General features: G+C 36.8%; 3 protein-coding genes across 3 annotated transcripts; all 3 read left to right on the top strand.

The window, feature by feature from the left end:
• Window positions 1–6,572: 6,572 nt before the first annotated feature.
• On the top strand, window positions 6,573–7,514 carry LOC311175540 (olfactory receptor 11H6-like; the record flags this gene model as incomplete). The annotated part of the gene is made up of 1 exon (XM_084240469.1): window positions 6,573–7,514. One exon carries the CDS (start codon window positions 6,573–6,575, stop codon window positions 7,512–7,514), a length of 942 nt encoding a protein of 313 aa, XP_084096595.1.
• Window positions 7,515–13,405: 5,891 nt separating this feature from the next.
• On the top strand, window positions 13,406–14,350 carry LOC311175539 (olfactory receptor 11H6-like; the record flags this gene model as incomplete). The annotated part of the gene is made up of 1 exon (XM_084240468.1): window positions 13,406–14,350. One exon carries the CDS (start codon window positions 13,406–13,408, stop codon window positions 14,348–14,350), a length of 945 nt encoding a protein of 314 aa, XP_084096594.1.
• A 5,889-nt stretch (window positions 14,351–20,239) lies between these two features.
• LOC311175580 (olfactory receptor 11G2-like) lies at window positions 20,240–21,175 on the top strand (the record flags this gene model as incomplete). The annotated part of the gene is made up of 1 exon (XM_084240507.1): window positions 20,240–21,175. The coding sequence occupies exon 1, from the start codon at window positions 20,249–20,251 to the stop codon at window positions 21,173–21,175; it is 927 nt and encodes a 308-aa protein (XP_084096633.1). The 5' UTR covers window positions 20,240–20,248.
• Window positions 21,176–21,546: the final 371 nt, after the last annotated feature.

The raw sequence follows: 21,546 nt of genomic DNA on the forward strand, positions 1-21,546 counted from the left end.
GATTGCTGAGTAATATTCCATGGTGTATATGTACCACATCTTCTTGATCCAATCATCTATATTTTTGGGCATTTGGGTTGTTTCCATAGCTTAGCTATTGTAAATAGTGCTGCTATAAATGTAGGTGTGCAGGTGCCCTTTTGAATTAATGTTTCTGTGTCCTTTGAGCAAATACCTAGGAGTGGAATTGCTGGATCATATGGAAGCTCCATCTTTAGCAGATTGAGGAATCTCCACACAGCTCTCCATAGTGGTTGGATCAGTTTGCACTTCCACCAGCAGTGCAGGAGAGTTCCTTTTTCTCCACAGCCTCGCCAACATTTGTTGTTGCTAGTTTTTTAAATATAGGCCATTCTCTAAAGCGATAGTTCTAATGTTTTCTTTTTGTTTGCAGTGTTCTCTTCTTATCTTTCTCATAAAATTAATTTGTATTGTAAGATAATGGACCAAAGCAGTTACTAGAAAGAAAGATCTTATATGTGATATAATGTATAGGCTACATTTAGTTTCTAGGCTATGTGTAGTTTCTAGTAACATAACAGCTAATAAAAATGTTTATCCAAGGTTATTTGTAACATCCCTCCACCTCCACTGTGCATACCTTTTTTTTTTTAAGTGACATATAACATTAAGTTGAAATATACCTCACACATAACATTATATTAGTTTCAGGTGTACAACATAATGAGTTGTTATTTATATGTATTGCAAAATGAACACCATATCCCCAGGACTTTGTAACTAGAAATTTATACTTTGGACGCTGTTCACTCATTTCACCCTTTCAAATTTATGTTTAATAAATGAGTACTGGGAAGAACCTAGCAAATTTATTGAACTGTATCATTAAAATAAAGTAAATGCTTTCTAAAATATAAGAATAAAAGAAAAAGTTTTAATTACATGAGAAAATGTTTATATAAATGTAATACCAAATTGTAAGTGCTATATGACCTCATAGACATGAAAAAAAAATTGCTAAAACAAAAACAACCAGAGGAAATATGCCAGGTTTTTACCTGAATTTGTGTCTGTTTGATATATTATCAGTAATTTTTATGTCCCTTAAATTTTCTGAATCTTCCAATTTTGTATAAAGAGATATACTTTGATAGTCAGATTTTTTTTTAAGATTGAAGCAGTTTTATTTAGCATACAGGGTGTTGTAAAAATTAAATAAAATTATTTTTATGTGAGAATTTGTCACAGTGCCGGGCATGAGATGTTATCAATAAATATTGTTTCCCTACCTGCCAAATAAAAATGCAAAGAAATGCTTCAGTTAGTACTTAAGAACTCAGGCTCTGTCAACATTTCCATTTATTACATATGAATTCTTAAATTAATTAAAATTTCAATTTCAATGATTTTACCTGTAAAATAATAGTAATTTCTAACATATTGGGTTATTATGGAAGTTAAGAGTTTATTCATAGATATCACTCATCCTACTGCATAACAAAAACAAGCTTTCAATAAATATTAACCCCTAGTATTTGTATGGCAAAGTGAAAAGGCAGTTGTCAGATCTATAGACTTCTGGACCCATGTAAAGAATGCAAATTGGTACACAAAATAGGCTCAGTATTGCTTGCCAAATGGACTGTGTTGACAGATGGACAAGAATCCCTGGTCAAAGGGAAGAAAAGAAGTATGAGATGTTTGAAATAAACTCATGAAATGATGAATCCTTGGGGAACTGTCCATCCATTGAGGAAATCTCAGGAAAGAATTCCTTTAGGGGAGCTGGCTTTGGCCCAGCAATAGATTCACAGGGGAAAAATAGAGAATCACAGCTTTTATTTTCATAACTGCTAGAGGAAAAAAAAAAAAACAACCTTTTCCAACTTCAAATACACACACACACACACACACACATTTCCCAAATGCACTTAAAGTGAAAGCACAGGGGACAGAACTCTCTTCCAGGGGAAATGAAGGGCTGGGGAACGGGAAAGGCTTATCTGCAGACATTGTTACTATTCCCATTCAGAGACTGAGTCAACTTCAGCAAAGGACAGATGCCCTTATTTCATGAATGTGGGGCAGAGGAAAATATGTTATATTTTGAGCATGGAAATGTGAGTTTTAGAAAATAGTTTTCAAGCTTTCTAGTTGAAAAAGAAACCATTACTTTCAAACTTCGTTAATTGAAAGGCACACGAAAACATTTGAAAATAATATTACCTCCATATAATCCTTTCTACTATCACCAGTTTTTGTGATCTTTCTTCTAATTTAAATATTCTCCTTTACATAAAATTTACTGAAGAAAGGTAAAGCCCAAAACGCAAATATCACTTTCCTTTTTATTTCTTCTAGGGAAGAAAAGTAGACCAAGGATAAGATGTGATTGTTTTTTCCAATAGAAGAGGAGTGACAATAGAAATCCTCTTTTAAAAACTGATGGCTATCATTTCTCATGATGATGCCTTCGATTTTTTAACTTAACTTGTAATCCCTGCCCTAGGTTTATGAAATGGCATTGGTAACCCAAAAGTACAGTCTTAAGGATGCCTGTTTGGATTTTTCCCTTTCTCCTCAACGATGACACAGAGGCTGGCTTCATTTACTCTAATCTAAATTGAAGTAGCAAGTGAAGGGGAACGACCTACATGGTAAGTCAACCCACACAAACAGGGAACTTCTTAGTACCTTGGTGCAGTCCAGGAATAACAAATATCACAAAAAATGCTTTGGGGAAAGTAGAAGATCCAGAAGAGTAAGTACCTTCAAAAACAATATTTTATAATGATTATCTTTTCAGATTATAAATATAATGTATGTTGCTTATAGAAATTTTGAGAATTTTAAACATTTACAAAGAAGAAAACTATATGCTATCTTATGCACTGAACTTAAAAAAATTTGCTACTAATATTTTTAAGTTTTTTCCAGGTATTTCTGTTCTTTTGTTTTATTTACATTTTTAACAGAAATGTTTAAAAAGAAATACATAAATTCTTGCTACACAAGAACTCTATAACATATAAAAAACCTTTGCTGCTCAAAGAATCAGTATTCCTTATTAGTACTTAGAAATTAGAATCCTTAGTCAGAATCTGTATTTTAACATAATTCTTAAAAAGTCTATGCATTACTAAAATGAACTTGCTTATTATTAATTTTTTCTACACAAGAATGTTCATTAAAAGAATATGGAATGTCTTATAAGCTTTAAGTATTTCTAAACTGCCTTCCAGAAAGACATTTTTTACAAGATTTTATTCTCTCCAATAGTTTTTCTGAGTGTAAGTTCATTGCACCTTCACCAGCCTGATATCATGATTACTCATCTTTGCTAATTTGAAAACAAAAATTCTATTTTTCACATTTAAATTGTCAGCCATCACCTAAAAATGTGGAGGCTACAGATTTCTTACAATTTACTCTGAAATTTCATATTCATTTCTTTAAATGCCCCTTAATTTTACTGAAAACAATAATACTTCTAATTTTAAAACATTTTGCCATGCAGGATATAAATATATGTCCCAGATATCCCTTGCATTGAAAAGTATACAAGAACATAGCAGACACTCAGTAAACTTCTGTTGAATTTTTAAAAAGGTTTAAGCCAGTTATCAGCAATAAATTCAAATGAGGTTTAAAAGATTAGCCTAAAAGATGATATCTAGCACATAAATGTTCAATAAATGGTTTTTAAAAGGTGATAGATAATAGAAATGAACTAAAATTCATGATGGTCAGCAGTCAAAAAATTATAATGCTGCAACTTAAAATATTTGGTTAGAGATGTTATGATCGCATTTAAGGGTAAATTAAGTTCAGTTCTTGAACTACTTTGTATGGTATTCCTATGCCTGTTAACTATTCATAGTACAAAAGAAAAGATAGCCATGTAAAAATGAAAAAGAAAAATAAACCATACTTTTACCCACTTCCTTCCCCTCAGATGATATGATGTCTACAGCACCAAGAGTGATTTATTTTATTAATTTCTTGCATTTTCTCCCTGATGTGGGTAACATTTCAGACATATTTATGTTGGAGGTTCTCTACTTTAGAAGGGATGGGGGGGGAAGGAACAGTAAAATAGGAGTCAAAAAGCATAGACTCTTATTCTGACTCTGCCACTTACTGGTTTGGAATCTAAAGTGTTTTAATGACTCATTTGTGAAATAGAGGCAGTAATTCTTGCTATACTCCCCTGTAGAGTAATTAAGACAGTCCCCCAAAGAACAAGATTCCTCCTACAAAGCTGCAGAAATGAAATGGTTATTGCCCAGCAGCCCATCTGGTGACTGCTGTTACCTCCTTATCGCTGGAACAGCAAAGTGTGATGGGCAGCCTGAGTCAAGGCCCAAAAGTAGATTACTGTATTCCTTGCATTCAGAAGAATTCTCTAGGGCTGAATAAACCACAAAATCAAAGAATACCAGGGAGAAAACAGACTGCATCAAAAAGGTTCCCTAGATATTGAAACAGTATGTGATCCTGCTCAGATTTAATCACTTGACTACTGTCTCATCTTCATTTCCCAGGAAATCTCACCAAGTGTGGGGCTGGTGGGTGGGGCAGGGTGGTGTGGTAAAGAGTCATCCAGTTAGTTTTGCAGATTCAAACTAGGTTGCCTTTCTACAAATTATAGTGCAGCCATCAGGAAAAAATGATCCTGTCATTTAAGACTGTAATGGTATCCTGACCAGAAAAGACAGTTGATAAAAAAAAATAAATAAATAAAGCTCTAGTGTGTCTGATGGGCATAAAAATAGTCTAAAAGGGAAGTTATTAAGATTTGAGAGGACTGAGGGGCACACTCCTATTCACACACAAACACATACATAACACCTACACACATACATGCACACATGTACTTAGCCTGTGCCATGGCTAAAATTTTGGGGGCAAGGACATTCTTCCACATTTTGAAATAAATTTAATTTATAAGATTAAGAAAGGAGTATAATATCTAGCATAATAATCCCTGATCAGTTTATATATAACAGCTTATATTTTTTTTAATAAATTTTATTGTTATATTCCCCATACAATTGCAGCCCCCCCATTCTGACCCCAATCCCTCCCCTCCCACCCCCGCCCCCCTAAAAGTGTCTCTGGTTCATAGTTTTTTGTTGATTTTGATTTTCACTTTCTTATAGTTATTCATTTTCCTGGTCCCTTATTTAAGTTTTCTAGATTCCTGCTATGAGTGAGACCATCCGGTATTTTTCTTTTTCTTTTTGGCTTATTTCGCTGAGCATGATCCCTTCCAGCGCCATCCATGTTGCTGCAAATTGCATGTGTTTATCTTTTTTGAATGCTGAGTAATATTCCATGGTATATATGTACCACATCTTCTTGATCCAGTCATCTATTTTTGGGCATTTGGGTTGTTTCCAAAGCTTAGCTATTGTAAACAATGCTGCTATAAACATAGGGGTGCAGGTGCTCTTTGGAATTGATGATTCTGTGTCCTTTGGGTAAATACCTAGGAGTGGAATTGCTGGATCATATGGAAGCTCTATGTTTAGTAGGTCCAGAAATCTCCATACAGCTTTCCACAGTGGTTGGACCAGTTTGCACTCCCACCAACAGTGCAGAAGAGTTCCTTTTTCTCCACACCCTCGCCAACATTTGTTGTTGCTAGTTTTTTTAATATGTGCCATTCTCACTGGTGTAAGATGGTATCTCATGGTAGTTTTGATTTGCATTTCCCTGATGACAAGTGATGTTGAACATTTTTTCATATGCCTTATAACAGCTTATATTTTGGTAGCATTTACATCTCAGTTTAGCTTTAGCTAGTCACCTGTCTATAATATCTAGAGCACTGTTTTCCCAAGTTAGATACACCAGGCAACCCAATGAGAAATACAGAAAAGAAATATTTAAATTTGTTTTTATTTTAATTCTAAGGAAATTTTCATTCAAAATCTTTACCAATGTTTGCTCTATTAACAGACAGTAGTTTTTATACAGTTTAAAAGTGTACAGTCATATAAGAGACTATACGCAACAACTATATTGTCAGAGAGCCAGATCAGGTGTGGTGTGGTGACATACATGTAAGGAGGTGTGAACCTAGACCCTTAAGTCATGTACAGTGTTGTAAGCCAACGTTACTTCAATTAAAAAATATATTAAAAATTTTTTAAATACAATTAAAAAAATAAAATAGGGCCTCCCTGGTGGTACAGGCAGTTAAGTGCAGCACTGGGAAGCAGTCCATGGCCTCTGAAGAACGGGTTCGATCCCGGCCAGCCAGGGAGATACACACATGGCATGGCAGACCTCTCCTGTCTAGCCTGCTGCTCCCCTCAGCAGTGTATTTCAGTCAGTCTGCCTGCACTGTTTCCCGCTCTGTCTCTGGTGAATTCTCTCACCCTTCCACACATCTGGGCTGTACCCTGGTTCTTGTATACATGAAGAAATAAATCTTTTTAAAAAAGTAATAAAATAATAAATAAATAAATAAATAAAACAGAAACCACTGACCTATACCCCTCCCTTATGATCAAGAAAATGTGCACTGTCCTGGGGGACAATCAGGAGAAGGAGCTCCCTCTACATATGTAATTTCTGTGGTAATTTTAACAGGATGGAAGGAAATGACCTCAGAGGCCAGAAATACTTCCCACACTGTAAGCGAGTTCATCCTCTTGGGCTTCCCTTGCCGCTTGGAAATACAGATCTTCCTCTTTTCTGTGTTCTTTGTGACATACATCCTGACCCTCCTTGGAAACATGGCCATCGTGTGTGCAGTGCGCTGGGAACGCAGGCTCCACACCCCCATGTACATCCTGCTGGCCAACTTCTCCTTCCTAGAGATCTGCTATGTCAACTCTGATGTACCCAACATGCTGGCCAACTTCCTCTCTCAGACTAAAACCATCTCCTTCACACAGTGCCTCCTCCAATTGTACTTCTTCTTCTCACTGGGCACAACTGAATGCCTGTTTCTCTCCATCATGGCCTATGACCGGTTCCTGGCTATCTGCCGGCCCCTGCATTACCCTACTATCATGACTACTAAGTTCTGCAGCAACCTGGTCATCTTTTGCTGGGTGTATGGTTTTCTCTGGTTTCTGATCCCAGTGATATTTGTTACCCAGCTCCCATTTTGTGGACCAAATGTGATTGATGACTTTTTGTGTGACCTGGGTCCTCTGCTGGGCCTGGCTTCAGCCTGTGTCCCTATCCCAGGGACTGTTCTCATCTGTGGCACCATGAGCTCCCTCCTCATCTTTGCCACCTTTTTCTACATCACTGGCTCCTACACCCTGGTACTGAGGGCAGTCATGCAGGTACCCTCAGCTGCTGGCAGGAAGAAGGCCTTCTCCACCTGCTCCTCACATCTGGCTGTCGTGTTTCTATTCTATGGTTCTGTCATGATGACATACGTGAGCCCAGGTTCTGGACAGGCAGAGGGCATGCAGAAGTTCACAACTTTGTTCTACTCAGTTTTGACGCCTTTTTTCAACCCTATGATCTACAGCCTCCGAAATAAAGAAATGAAAGATGCCTTGAAGAAAGTTCTAGGAGTTTCCTAACACTTATCTATGATATTAATGAATTACTCCAAGACGAGTTCAGAAAGTGAGCTTCCTGCCAGTGTAACAGCTGAGAAAATAGAAAGTAAAGGTGAACATGTTGAAGGAGGCATTTCAAAATCTTACATGCCAGATCACCAATGAAGCTTCCCTGGAATGTCATTTATATTGCTATTTAATATGTACTCATTATTTCTTGTATTATAGTTAGCTGTTCATAAATCTCCATGTGCCTCCTCATTGTGGCTTGATTGTGATTTTTTTAAGAGCAGGGACTATGTCTTATTAATTTCTGGAATTCCAGAAATGCCTAGCACAAAAAAAATGTCAGTAATATTAATTCAAATAAAATGGATATATTTATTCATATTTCCTCACAATATTTATTTTTTTAAAGATTTCAGTAACTATTTCTTCAAATTTTTTTAAAGATTTATTTACTTAGGCATACAAGAACTGGGGTACAGGCCAGAGGTGTGGCGGGTGAGAGGACTCACCAGAGACAGAATGGGGAACAGAACAGGCAGACTGACTGAAATATACTGCTTAGGGGATCAGCAGGCGAGTCAGGAGAGGTCAGCTGAGCCATGTGGGTTGTTCCCTGGCCAAGGATAGAACTCGTGCTGCAGTGGCTGCTGATAGCTTCATAGATTGCGTCTTAACCCCTTGAGCCACCAGGGAGGCCCTATATTTATTATTCTTGATGATCAGAACAGATCTAAAGAAAGTATGCAAACTCTGTAACAATCTGTATTTTATATGTCCCTATGGATGAAATGAACTTTCCTCAAAAAATGTGAGTATACCCATAAAATGGAATATTATTCAACAACAAAAAATAATAAGTATCCATGGATGAGTTGTTCATGGATGAACATTATGCTAAGTGAAATAAACGAGCCACAAAAGCCCACACATTGTATGATTCCAAATATATAAAATGCCCAAGATCAGGAACAAGACAAAGGTGACACTCCTAGTCAACATAGTACTGGGAATCCTAGCCCAAACAATTAGACAAGGGGAAAAAAAGACATCAAATTCAAGAAAGAAGGGGCCTCCTTGGTGGCACAAGGGGTTAAGCATTAATACTATGAAGCAATCTGTAGCCACTGCAGCACAAATTAGATCCCCAGCCAGGGAGGTGACCCACATGGTGCAGCAGACCTCTCCTGTTTCGCCCATTGCTACTCTCAGCAGTGTATTTCAGTCAATTTGCCTGTTCTGCTCCCCACTCTCTCTCTGGTGAACCCTCTTACCCCCCCTTACCCATACCTGTGGCCTATACTCCAGTTCTTATATGCATAAATAAATAAATCTTTAAAAATAAATTAAAGAAGAAAAATTATACTAATCACAGATGAATTGATCCTACATGTCTAAAAAAAATCCGTTAGAACTAAAAAAAAAAGTTCCTAAAGTTGCAGAATACAAGGGAGTAAATTCAAACAAGACAAAAGTTCAGAAAATAATGAGAAAAGTTAGAAATAATGAGACCTTGATGAAAGAAATTGAATAAGAGGCCAATAAATGGAAAGATCTTGTTTTTGAGAAATGAGAGAATGGTAAATTTTAAAATGCCCATACTATCAATATGGAAGAAAACTATTACAATAACAGTAAGATATTGTTAAAAGAAATGAAGGAAGACACAAAAGATGGAAAGATACTTCCTGCTCATGGATTAAGAGAATTAACATAGTCAAAATGTCACATACAAGTAAAGAAACCAAAGACGTACAAAAGTTTGAGTCATCTCACTCAGCAATGACTTGCTTGAAAGAATAAAGATAAGTTCAAAAATCATGCCAATTTTTAGAACATCCGCTAAAAACAGATTGAAAGAATGTAAAAGACAAAAAGGGACCCATCTTTTAGACTTGAGAATTTTGTCATTTTATCACATGCCCATGGTCTCTGGCCCTGACATCGTTCACCAGAAACTAGTGTTTTACTGACTGGAATCATACTAGGAGCACAGAGCTGACCCAGGAGGGAAAATCTTTTACCAGAAAAAAAGAAAAAGAAGAAAGAAAGAAAAAGGTAGTAACCATTTCCAAGTCATGAATAAGTATGAATGTAAGGGAACGAGAAGATAAACAAACACCTCTAGTTTCAGATAAGATGGTGTTTCTATAGTGATTGTACCATTATAGTAACCTCTCTATAGAACAAATAAACATCAGCTCTGAGAATAACATGAGATGATCATTCACCACTGGAGAAATTGGGTCCCAAAGGACAGTTAATGGGCTCCTGAGAGAAGGGAACATTTAGGATGTGACTGAAAATCTGCCCTGGGAACTCCCATTTTGGAATTCATAGGAGACTATATCCCTTAGGAAAAAACAAGACATAGATTTCAGAGCAGCCACAGATAATATATGTCATGCCACAAATATGCCAATCTCTCTCCACAGCAATATACTAAATCTGAAATGTAAGTCCTCTCTGGGTGTCTGGTTGACAAGGATGCCATGTCCTCCATTTTGTTTGCCCCTTGCTGCAGTGAAAACAGAAGATTACAAGTCAGACCTACCAATTCTATGAGGAGATGGGATCAAAAGAGATACAAGCAAAGAACAGCTCTCAAGTGAGTCTTTTTTTTTTTTAATAGAGGCATGTTTTATTTATTTATTTATTTGTTTGTTTGGTTTGTTTATACATGCACTGGGTACAGTCAGAAGCGCAGGAGGGTGAGAGAATTCACCAGAGCCAGAGCGGGGAGCAGAGCAGGCAGAAGGACCGAGGTACACTGCTGAGGGGAGCAGCGGGCGGCAGGAGAGGTCTGCGCGCCATGTGGGACCCTCCTCAGGTGACCGGGGAGCAGCCGGGGATCGAACCGGCGCCGCAGAGGCTGCGGGCAGCTCCGCAACCCAGCGCTCAACCGCTGCGCCACCGGGGAGGCCCCTCAAGTGAGTCTTTTAGCTCCACCTTTTTTGGTGTGGTGGTAGAAATAATAGCAAGTCAAGTTACACGAATGAATATAAAGAGATTCACCTTTACAACTAAGGACTGGGGATCAGGGAAATGAGATGATAAAGAGAAACACCAATAGTGTATAAATAATGTCCTTTTAAACTAAGACTTCTCACCCCTCAAAACCAAGTCTTTGGGTACATAGATAATAGTGAAGCAACATCTTGAATACACTGATATAGCCACAATGAGCAGCAAGGCTGTTTTAGTCATGTTCAGCTTGCCATAGAGTGATGATCAACTGCAGGAGGGAGTTCAAGATGACAGAGCACTCCTAAGTAGTGAGTTCATGCCCACATGGTGTACAAAGTCACTGAAATCCTCATATGCATTAGTTACCAGTACTTCTTGATGTTTCTGACTTTCTTCATGATTCTTTAGACTCTGAGTTACTTTCCAATTCCTGCTACAGAAAATGTATGCACAGTTTTGCTTTGTTGTACATAATCAGTTCAAACTGAGGAGTAGCCTTACAGTGAAGTTTGAAATGAAAAATCCTTAAGTTCTCCCATCCCTTGTGTCACTAACTGCAATCATCAAGATCATTATTAAAGCTATGACATTACATTATCTGAAAAGTAACACCTTTAATAAATAATATATAAATAAGTAATCTTAGCTAGAAACCCTTTATAAAGAATGGCTAGGTCTATATTCTTATGGTCTATATTCTTATTTATATTTTCCTAAATAAATATCATCCCTCAATCATGTCACTTTGGATCAGTTAGGTCCAAATGATGAGTGTAGCTAAATTTGCAGGGAACCCAGAAAATACCCTAAAACAAAATAAAGACTAAACTATTTCATTGTTTTTATTTTGCTTCTCATCATAGAAATCACACAAACACACACACACTGACCCAGACAAATTCTAATTAAGAGAGTACTTGTTCACAAAGATTCTTCCTCGCTTCCAAAAACAATCCCAATCTTCTACATCTATAAGAAGTAGCAGGAGTGAAAAATAAAAAAGGAATCCTTGTCCAGAGAGATCATTTATGGTCCCTACCACTACCCTTACTTTTCAGATATCTCTGCCTGGGAGTATATGACATATGTGATCTTCTGCATCTATCCACACACCAAAAAAATAGAGGCATTTCTAGAAATCCTGAAGCCTCAGGGGAAAAACTCAAAAATCCTTAAATATATACCAAGTTTAACCCACTCCAAGATTTCACAGAAGTATTTTAATCCAACTGGTAAAGATGAAACCAAACTGAAAGACATTACATAGCTTTCTTGACTTATGATAACAAATTTGGTGAACACTGAAGAAAGAATGGCCTATTTGACAATGTTAGTCTGGGTTATCACACTACCTTAAGATGCCAATACTTATAGTCCCCATACTGCTCCACAAAAAAAAGAGAGAGCGAGAGAGCAAGAAAGTGAGAGAGAGAGAAAGGCATAATGATTTTTTTGTGGTATTTTCTGCCTTTCTCTCTTCTGATGGATAATATTTATTTGTGTCTATGATGAGTAGAGATGGTTTTCCTGTGGAGATGATAATACACAACATTTTATTTTATCATTTCCATTACCCTGGAGATAACGATAACTTATTTTACAAAGCCAAACAAAGTTAAGTATATGTTGAAAAATACAGCTATTAAATTTCCTTCCCAGATTTATGTTGGATTCTCAAGATTTGTTTATACATTTTGGTGCTGGAGATTTCTCTTTTCCAAAACACTGAATTTAAATAACTTACTCTATAGATAGAAAAAACATGACTTTCATACCAGCTTGCATTTACAAGTAATGTCCATAAACTATTTCAACATGTTTATTGCATAAGATCCTGCCCTTTATATTTTTATTTTATTTTTTACATCATTGTTCATTTTTAAACAATATTTGCTTCCCCCCACCCCCTCAGAATGAGTCCCCATAGAGTTTCCTTCCCCAAGGCACCCATGCACCATCACCTCAGTCCTCTGTGCTCCCCTCCCTCCCTCTGATCTCTCTCCCTCCTCCTCCCCTGCAGTATGTCTCTGATTTATAATTGTCCTCTTTTGCTTTGTTGTGTTTTATACTTTATTATTTTTTTACACTGATGTCTTATTTGGTTCCCCTATATTCCTGTTATAAGTGAAACCATCTGATATTTTTCTTCTTCCTTCTGGCTTATATCACTGAGCATAATTCCTTCTAGTTCCATCCATGTTGCTGCGAGTGGCATGATATGACCCGGCAATTCCACTACTAGGGATCTACCCAAAAAACAAAAAACATTGATTCAAAAGAACACCTGAACACATATGTTTATTGCAGCACTATTTACAATAGGCAAAACCGGAAAACAACCCAAATGCCCAAAAATAGATGACTGGATCAAGAAGATGTGGCATGTATACACAATGGAATATTATTCAGCAATCAAAAAAGATCCTGCCCTTTAGGGCCTCCCTGGTAGCACTGGTGTTAAAGACAGTGCTATTAAGCTATTGCCAGCCACTGCAGCAGGAGTTCGATCCCAGGGAGCTGACCCACATGGCACAGCAGACCTCTCCTGCTCCCCTCAGCAGTGTGTTTCGGTCAGTCTGCCTGTTCTGCTCCCCACTCGGTCTCTGGTGAATCTTCTCACCCACTGCACCTCTGGCCTGTGCCCCAGTTCTTGTATGCATAAATGAATCTTTAAAAAAAATATTTTTATACTGCCATTTACTGTGAAAATATTCTGAAAGAGGAGAAGTCCAAAACTCAAAATATGATCAGAGAAGGTATTAAGTCTGACAGTCTTCAGACAAATAATTTGATTATATATAGAATAGTTTGATCATATGTAGCAGAATAATGATCTGATTAGGTGTTTAGGAATATTTAAAAGGAAATATCCCTGAAGATTACAGAATAAGATCATATTTGTCATTGTCATTTTTCTCCTCTCCACCCTACAGGAAACCATGAATGTGTCCAGAGTCAACACTGTGACTGAATTCATACTCCTCAGTTTTCCCTGCTCCAGGGAGAGGCAGGGCTTTCTCTTCGTGCTCTTCTCTGTGTCTTACAGCCTGACACTGATCAGCAATGGGGTCATTGTCTGTGCAGTGAAGCTGGATCACAGGCTCCACACCCCCATGTACTTTATACTGGCCAATTTCTCATTCCTGGAGATGTGTTATATCAGCACCACTGTTCCCAACATGTTGAGGAACTTCCTATCTGAGACCAAAACCATCTCTTTCTCTGCCTGTTTCCTCCAGATGTACTTCTTCTTCTCCATGGGCATCACTGAGGCCTTCTTACTGCCCCTCATGGCTTTTGATCGGTACTTAGCCATCTGTCGGCCTCTCCATTACCCTACCATCATGAGTGGTCATCTCTGTAGGAACCTGGTGACCCTCTGCTGGGTAACTGGGTTCCTTTCTTATCCAATTCCTATCTATTTTATCACACAACTCCCCTTCTGTGGCCCCAATACCATTGACCACTTTCTTTGTGACTCTGGTCCTCTTCTGGCACTGTCCTGCATCCCTGCCCCTGGAATTGAGCTTTCCTGTTCAATATTGAGTTCCCTTATCATCTTCATCACCTTCTTCTTCATCATTTGGTCCTACACCCTGGTTCTCAGAGCAGTGTTGCATATGCCATCAGCAGCTGGTAGACATAAAGCCTTTTCCACCTGTGGTTCCCACCTAGCTGTGGTTTTTCTGTTCTATGGAACCATCATGATGATGTACATCAGCCCAAGTTCTGGAAACCAAATTGGGAGCCATAAGATTATAACCTTAATGTACTCAGCAGTGACCCCACTTGTAAACCCTCTGATCTACAGTCTCCGGAACAAAGACATGAAGGCTGCCTTGAGAAAGATTGTACAATGTACAAAAATTAGTCAAACCAAATGAAATGAGATTAGAACCCATGAATGGACCAAGAGCAGACTATTATTTTTCCCCGTTTCTACTTACACTTAAAATGAGTCATCAACTATTTGCACCTAGAAATACAGGACCAAATACATCAATTTCTATTTAGTCAAGTAATGAATAAGAGTATACCCAGTTAAACCAGACCTTGCTTTCAAATAAGAGTTGAGAGATAGTAACTTAAATTAAATGACTTGAAAGTCTCTACTTCAGACTCTTCTCCTACCCTGACTCTTCTCCTACCACCAATAACTGTTTACCATTTTACTCTGTCACATAGCTGGTTCCTGAACTCATGCTTTTCTTGACTTCCATTACTTGCATCAGTTCTCACACTTGGGTTTTCTGGTCTAACAACCTCTGCTCTACTCCTAGTAGAAGAGAGGAACATTCATACCTTTTTAACTCAGACAAAAGTAAACTAATACCAATCAAGTCATAATTGAGCCAAAAGATTTTTACTTAATTTATACCATGATGAATAGTAACCCAAAACACTGATTTCTAAACTGTCTTTTTGATACTTATTTGGGAGCATTTCTTTTTAAAAAAAAACAGATTCCCAGACCTTTTTCCTAAATCATAATCTTTATGAAATGGACCCCAGAAATTACAATTTTATGATTCTGATGTAATTGGTAGCTAAAGGCTAGTACCAATCCACAGATAAATCTTAATAGAGACATCTTTTTAATAATAAACATGTGACATAGAGAAATAAAATTTAGGAAAAGTGAAAGAAATAAATAAATTTAGGGAAAGTGAAAGAAGTTAGAGTATCTGTTATAGGTGATTCAAACACTCATGACAGTAGTAGCAGAAAATGTTTTCCTCCCTGATTTTCAAATTAAGTCCTTCATTTATAAAGTAAGAAGTAGTAACATCCTTCTTATCTTTTCCTATAATGCAAGAAGATTAAGATACCTGGTAACAGGTTTACATTTGGTCCAACTAGTTGGCGAAAAATCAATTGAACGATTGTTATCTGCAGTTGATACAACTCATTTATTCATTCAATAAACACTACCTCTGTAGGTACATTAATGTAGAAGATAAAATCTCTGCCTATATTACATTCTAGTGAGAGACACATAATAAGCAGGCAAACATAAGAATCTATAGTCCCAGAAATCATGAGTAGTAGAAAAAATAAAGGAGCATATGAATATAGAAGACATTGTAGTTGAATAGGGAATAATCAAATGTTATGGGGAGAGAATGTGTTTTTATCTGGACACACGGAGAAGCCTGTTCATTGCTATGTACTAAAAGGAAGGTTTAATAAAAATTTCACCCTAATAAAAATCCATATGTTCGTATGTTCTTAACTTGTACCACTTATTTACTTACATGTCTAGTTATATGTGCCTCTATTTTACTATATTTACTCTATTTTACTTTTTTCCAGTAGGATCTGATGTAGCCCCCAAAAAGTACATAAAAGAAATACAAAAAAGATGAATTTTTTAGAAGTTAAAGGATTTGTGAATCTTAAGATTTTATGCTGGTACTAAAATCAAGTCTCTGAATGGGCTATGAATTCCTTTAAAACAACGTGAGGAATAGGGAAAATCAACTAGTGAAGTGATTTTTACTATCTCTAAGAAGAAAACAAGTATTTTTATTATCTCTAAGAAGAAAACAAGTATTTTTATTACCTCTAAGAAGAAAACAAGTTCCTCAGGAGAAGTGAAATTTGACTCAGTGCTAAAGTAACATCTTTCATGAGGATTCATATTAGGGAAACTAAGAGACATAGTCAACAACGGTCCCGCCAAACCCTGATATGACTGGAATGAGGGGAGGGAGGCTGGGAGTATACATGGGCAATGGTTCATCAGTCTTGTAAATGGCAATATTCAAACAATTCTTCAGGTACGTATTTTAACAATCATAGGATAATGTACATGTATTTACAATGAAGTTTGCATAAAAATTTAAATTATAGACCTATTTTGTGAATAAACACAATAAAAGAATTTTTAAAAAAATGTGGACAAAACAGCAGATATATACACGGCAAATGAGCAAATGAAAATAACATGACATGCGTCACCATTAGTCATTAGGGAAATATAAAGGAAAACCACAATAAATATCATCTATAATCATATGTAGTTTAATGATGGGGATATAGTCTAAGGAATGCATCATTAGACAATTTCAGCCTTATGCAAATGTCAGCGTATACTTCTACAAACTTATATGGGATCACACACCTAGCCTAACACCACCTAGACTGTATATAGGGATCACCAACGTATACATGGTTAGGCAGCCCATGACTACACATACCCAAATAACGAAAATTGAAAAGACTGTCTCTACAAGTGTTGGTGCTGATATAAAGGAAGTAGTCTCTCATATACTTCTAATAAAACTGTAAAATAGTACAAAGTTCTTATAAATTAAAACATGCATCTATCATGTGCTACAATCATTTTACCCCTAAGAAATAGCATGACCAACTGGGAGTGTCAGAGCAGCCTGTAAGAACTTTGAAGTCTAGTTGCAAATGTCAGATCAGTTATTAACATCTGGGGTTGTTTTTATCCTCCTTAAGTTTGTTAGAATCTTTCGTTGATAACATGGTAAGCACAGTTAGATGAGTGAGAGATAGACCTATTGATTGATTAATTAAGCAATCAATTGATTTGTTAAAACTTCACCTGTGAGAGATTTGAAGCAAGGAAAAGATACTATTTCAACTTGCGTAGGAAAAAAAAAAAACAAAATTAATGCAGGCCCCAAGGGAAGTGAATAACAAGCACAAATATATCTCTTGACACTGTTCTCCTTTTAGAAGCAGTAAGTGGATCCTCAAGGATCAGGATCCTGGCAGGCTCTGCTTATAACCACTCCATCCTTCAACAAACACAATCAAGGGCCTTTATCACAATTACTTTACCTCTTTTCTGCTCTCTGATTATTGCCTAAACTATCTCTTCCTTCTGAGAAACAAAGAAGAAACTTCTGAGACGCTGCAATTTGGAATTCCTTTTGCTGGTCCAGTTAATGAGGTAATAAGCTTATGTAGTGTTTAGAATGTAATATATTCTTTCATCCATAGGTCTGTTTGAATCTAACTCAGCTATACACATACAAAATTAGAAGCACAGAGCTCTGTTAGGAAGCAGCTGATTTGATCCTGGGAGGTGATGTGAAGACAAAAAGAAGCCCATGATAAGTCATAATTTAGAAAGAGAAGCATTTTGCCAAAAAATTGGATGTGACTGATAAAATAGAGGAAGAGATCTAACATTAAACATACTAAACCAGGAAAAGGAAGTTCTTGAACATTAACTAAACCAAAGAGCTGAAAATATTTTGAGATGATGTACAAGGTGAATAGCATCTCAAAATAAAAAGAGCTTTTTAGGAATATCCTGCAAAACACCATGATTAAAATGCTCCAACCACAATTAGAAACAAACTATTTTGACCTATTACAAACCGGATGGATTTTCTCTGAGTTGGTACTAAACCTGTAGGGCCAAAATAAATATATATATATATATATATATATATATATATATATATATATATATATTTCTTTTACTTTACAGAATAAAAGTTCATAAATGACTTCACTTGCTATAGCAAACCTCTATGGAGTCACTCCTTTCATTCACTAGCAATTAATGTTCTTTTGTGGTTCCAATATTTATTAACAGTCCTGGAGGTGGGGGAGGGGTGTCCTATACTTCCAAAATACCAACAATAATGTAAGTCAAAATTACCTCAATTTAAAAATAAAGAATTTTTTAAATATAAAAAATTATATTTTAAAATATATACTTTATATTTTTAATGTATATTTTTAAAAGCTATCTAACAGTATACATGCTCCTGAGTGAGCCACTTCAAAGAATTCTCTCTTAGAAAGGCATATAAGAAAAAATAAATGGTACAATAAGCAAATACCTTTCTTAAATCATAAGACTGTTCACCTGACTCAAAGGTTGGATAACGTACTTCCCAGAAGTAGCTGTATATTACACAATACATTCAAATGTTCTCCTAAACCAAGCTGTGGAACAGTTTATCACTGACAGAATACACTCTCTTGAGAGTGGAACAGTTTTGATGTAGCCACTTACTCTGCAGAAAGAAAAAAAAAAAAAAAACTTTAAACAGCAATGCCAAGAGGTTACCTGAAGAGGTTACCCAAAGAAACAAGAGGGAAAGAAGCTGATAAAAGGGAGTCTCTGTGTCATTCCCCAGCTTCTGGCAAATATAGACCTCAATGTCATTAAAGGATCTTGACAATCAGAGCTCTCATATACTGCCGTGGAAGTGAAAATAGTGCAATATTTATGGCAAAATGTTCAGCTTCATCTGTTAAAATTAAATATATACATAGCATGTGTTCCAGTCTAAAGAAGTAGATGCACATGTGAACCTTGAGAAATAAACTATATTATTGTGGTGGCATTACTCTGGGTGCCCCAAACTAGAAATAACCTAAATATCCATCTATTATAAAATGGTTAAATAAATGGTGGTTTGTTCAGAAAATGTCATAGCGTAGAGCACAAAATGGATAAAATATAGATATATATCGCAACATGACTTTCACAAATTTACTGTGGAACAAAAGAAGACATATAAAAGTATGCATGTAATATTATTTCATTTATATAAAGCACAATGCCTACTGTTGGAGAGGAAATAAAATTTCCTCTACTTTTCTAGATCCTTACCACTAGAATAATTGACACAAGACAGATTAACACGAGGCAAGGAGTTAAGACACAACCTATGAAGCTATCCACAGCCACTGCAGCACGAGTTCAATCCCTAGCCAGGGAGTCACCCACATGGCTCAGCAGACCTCTCCTGTCTTGCCCGCTGCTCCCCTCAGCAGTGTATTTCAGTCAATCCACCTGTTCTGTTTCCCACTCATCCCTGGTGAATCCTCTCACCCCCCACACCTCTGGCCTGTACCACAGTTCTTGTATGCATAAATAAATAAATCTTTTTTATAAAAGAAAGATTAACATGAGAAAAATACCTAAATTTAATTTTATGTGCATGGAGGTACCATTATGAATATGAGACCACCTGAATGACTTATATATCATTTTTAGGCAAAGAAGTAGTAAGTCTGTAAAAGAAAGGACAAAGAATTTTTTTTACTTTTGACTTGACAACTAATTTAGTGAGCTGAGCCGAGCTTGTTTACACAACTTCCTGTCTCTGATGCTGAGAATATCTCTCTATCTCTGTCTGCAGGGAGGCTATCCTTCATATGACAATGTATTTACTATTTTTTACGGTAACAGAGGAGAGTCAGAGAAAAATTCAACTTTTGGGAGGAAGGAAGGGTTAGGGAATCATTCATTCATTCTTTTACTATTTCTTTAACTTACAATAATCAATATGCCACTTCAACATGTCCTGTGAGAGTCCCACAATACTAAATTATTAAATTGTAATAAAAATAAGAAAATAATAACATTAGGAGACAGTTACAATTAGAGAGACACAGCGGAAGATGGTAGTGTTTGGGATGGAGAGTAAGGAGAGATTCTAGGGTACAAATAATATTTATTTATTGACCCTGGAGTAATTACTGTAAGTTTTATTTATAATGCTTTCTAAGATGCATATTTACATATTAAGCATGTTTCCAAGAATGTTTCCTTCTTATAATAAAGAAACACCTGTCTCTCCACTGATATTCACTGACTTGTAGTGTTTTTCAGAGCAACAACTAACCCAGGACAGCACTTCAGGATTAGACAAAAATAGTAAGTATTGAAATGTAAGCCCTAATTCATCTCCATTACATTATGCTTTGTTACATATTTGAGTTCACATTTGTCTTTACAAAGTAATTCTGCATCTGCTGGTCCTTTAACAGCCTATAGACACATGAAAATCTCCAAAAATTCCAGCACCATCACTGGATTCATCCTCCTGGGCTTCCCTTGCCCCAGGGAAGGGCAGATCCTCCTCTTTCTCCTCTTCCTTTCCGTCTACCTCCTGACCCTCATGGGCAATGGCTCCATCATCTGTGCTGTGCACCGGGATCAGAGGCTCCACACACCCATGTACATGCTGCTTGCCAACTTCTCCTTCCTGGAGATCTGGTATGTCACCTCCACTGTCCCCAACATGCTGGCCAACTTCCTCTCTGACACCAAGATCATCTCCTTCTCTGGCTGCTTTCTCCAATTTTACTTTTTCTTCTCCTTGGGCTCTACAGAATGCTTTTTCTTGGCTGTTATGGCATTTGATCGATACCTTGCCATCTGCCGGCCTCTGCACTATCCAACTATTATGACTACACATCTCTGCAACAATCTTGTGATTATCTGCTGGGTGCTTGGTTTCATTTGGTTTTTGGTTCCCATCATCATCATCTCTCAAATGTCCTTCTGTGGATCCAGGATTATTGACCACTTCCTGTGTGATCCAGGACCTCTATTAGCACTCACCTGCATCAGAGCTCCCATAGTAGAGATGACTAGCTCTACCTTAAGTTCTCTGCTTTTGTTTGTTCCCTTTCTCTTCATCATGGGGTCCTATGCTCTGGTTTTAAGAGCTGTATTCAAAGTCCCTTCAGCAGCTGGACGAAGAAAGGCCTTCTCTACCTGTGGGTCTCATCTGGCTGTGGTTTCTCTTTTCTATGGCTCAGTGATGGTCATGTATGTGAGCCCAACATCTGAGCATGAAGCTGGAATGCAGAAGATAGTGACTTTGTTTTATTCTGTAGTAACTCCACTCATTAACCCTGTGATCTATAGTCTGAGAAACAAAGATATGAAAAATGCTATGAAGAAAATACTGGGAACTTAAAATTAAAAGGCTTAGTTTAAGAGAACTTGGAGAACAAAATCTGTTTCTGACTTCTTGGTTAAAAAAACCTGACATTACTCAGATAAGTGCTTATATTATTTTTCGACTTTATACACCATAATGTTTTTCTTATTTCCTAGAATTTATAGATAAGACTATAAGGGATCTCAAAGGTACACTCCATCTCCCTGGTTTTACAAATGATACAACTATAGTTTAAAAAATGTATTGAGTTTGTTGGGAAAATAAAATTAAAAATAAACCTGCTAACCCAGAAAACCTCTCCAAAATGATAGATTCACCTAATAATGAGAATGGCCACCTCTCTTTGCTATTGGGTTCATCCAAGTTTCTACACTCCCACAGAAACT

Source organism: Talpa europaea, assembly GCF_964194135.1.
Source record: "Talpa europaea genome assembly, chromosome: 8".
In the NCBI taxonomy this organism is placed as follows: Eukaryota; Metazoa; Chordata; class Mammalia; order Eulipotyphla; family Talpidae; genus Talpa; species Talpa europaea.